The following is a 1,097-nucleotide window of genomic DNA, read 5'->3' as shown; positions in this document are numbered from 1 at the left end:
TATCCATGTATGCAAGTATCCTTGTATCCATGTATTCATGTATTCTTGTACACATGTATCCATAGTGTATGTCATGGTTCTGTGCCACATGGTTGTCGGAGGTCTTATCAGTGCCCCCCTAATTCCTGCAGGATTCCGGTCATTCCTGTGGATTCCAGAGGAATGAAATTTGGCAGGGAGGCCTGCTATTTTCTTCATTCCGGTGGCTTACCATTCTGGTGGAATTTCGGCATTCTGGAATTGTGACCAGAATGGTCCCCGGATTGGCAAAAACGGAATCCAACCGGAATCTGGTTTGTTTGGCACATGCCCATTGCCAAACAAACAACTGTTTGGCACGCCTGTCCAAACACAACCCTCTCTCCTCCCACCACCACCAACCTCTCCTCCCACCACCACCAACCTCTCCTCCCACCACCACCAACCTCTCCTCCCACCACCACCAACCTCTCCTCCCACCACCACCCACGTCCCTGCTCCTTATAAATGCGCGCCTGCTACCCACCCACGCCACGTCACCATGGTCACCTGTGGCCACCACTGCCCACAAAGCTTGTCAACCGCCAACAACGACCACATCAACAACAACGCGGCAACGCCATGTCAGCAAGCAAATGATCCCTGGCGAGGTCAAGGCGTTGAAAATGGACCACAAGGGACAAGGGACGACCACATCAACACATGACCACCATGACCACGCCCATGGACCACGACACGCCCCACGATGTCAATGGATGGCCACGTCAACAGACGCCAATGCCAATGACGACACGCACCATCACGTCAATGGACCACCACCACGTCAACGGACGACGACCACGCCAACAGACAATGACCACGCCAACAGACGCCCACGTCAACAGACGCCCATGTTAACAGACACCCACGTCAATGCACAACGACGTGCCCCCGACGATGGGAATCCAAGGTGCCACGTCGCTGTCAGCGACATGGCAACCAAATGATGAACGATGACGACAATGTCGTTGTTCATCATTCACACAAAGGTGAGTGCCCCAAGGCTCCTTCATCCCCTCCCATCTTGCTAATAACTACCACCACATGACACAACGACGACGAGTGCATCCCACTTCACC

General features: G+C 53.7%; 1 protein-coding gene across 1 annotated transcript; it reads left to right on the top strand.

The window, feature by feature from the left end:
• Nucleotides 1–251: 251 nt before the first annotated feature.
• LACBIDRAFT_316234 (uncharacterized protein) lies at nucleotides 252–965 on the top strand (the record flags this gene model as incomplete). The annotated part of the gene is made up of 1 exon (XM_001889663.1): nucleotides 252–965. The coding sequence occupies one exon, from the start codon at nucleotides 252–254 to the stop codon at nucleotides 963–965; it is 714 nt and encodes a 237-aa protein (XP_001889698.1).
• Nucleotides 966–1,097: the final 132 nt, after the last annotated feature.

The sequence above is a fragment of the Laccaria bicolor genome, genomic scaffold (assembly GCF_000143565.1).
Source record: "Laccaria bicolor S238N-H82 LACBIscaffold_70 genomic scaffold, whole genome shotgun sequence".
Taxonomy (NCBI): domain Eukaryota; kingdom Fungi; phylum Basidiomycota; class Agaricomycetes; order Agaricales; family Hydnangiaceae; genus Laccaria; species Laccaria bicolor.
This window is presented reverse-complemented; position numbering and strand designations above follow the sequence as displayed.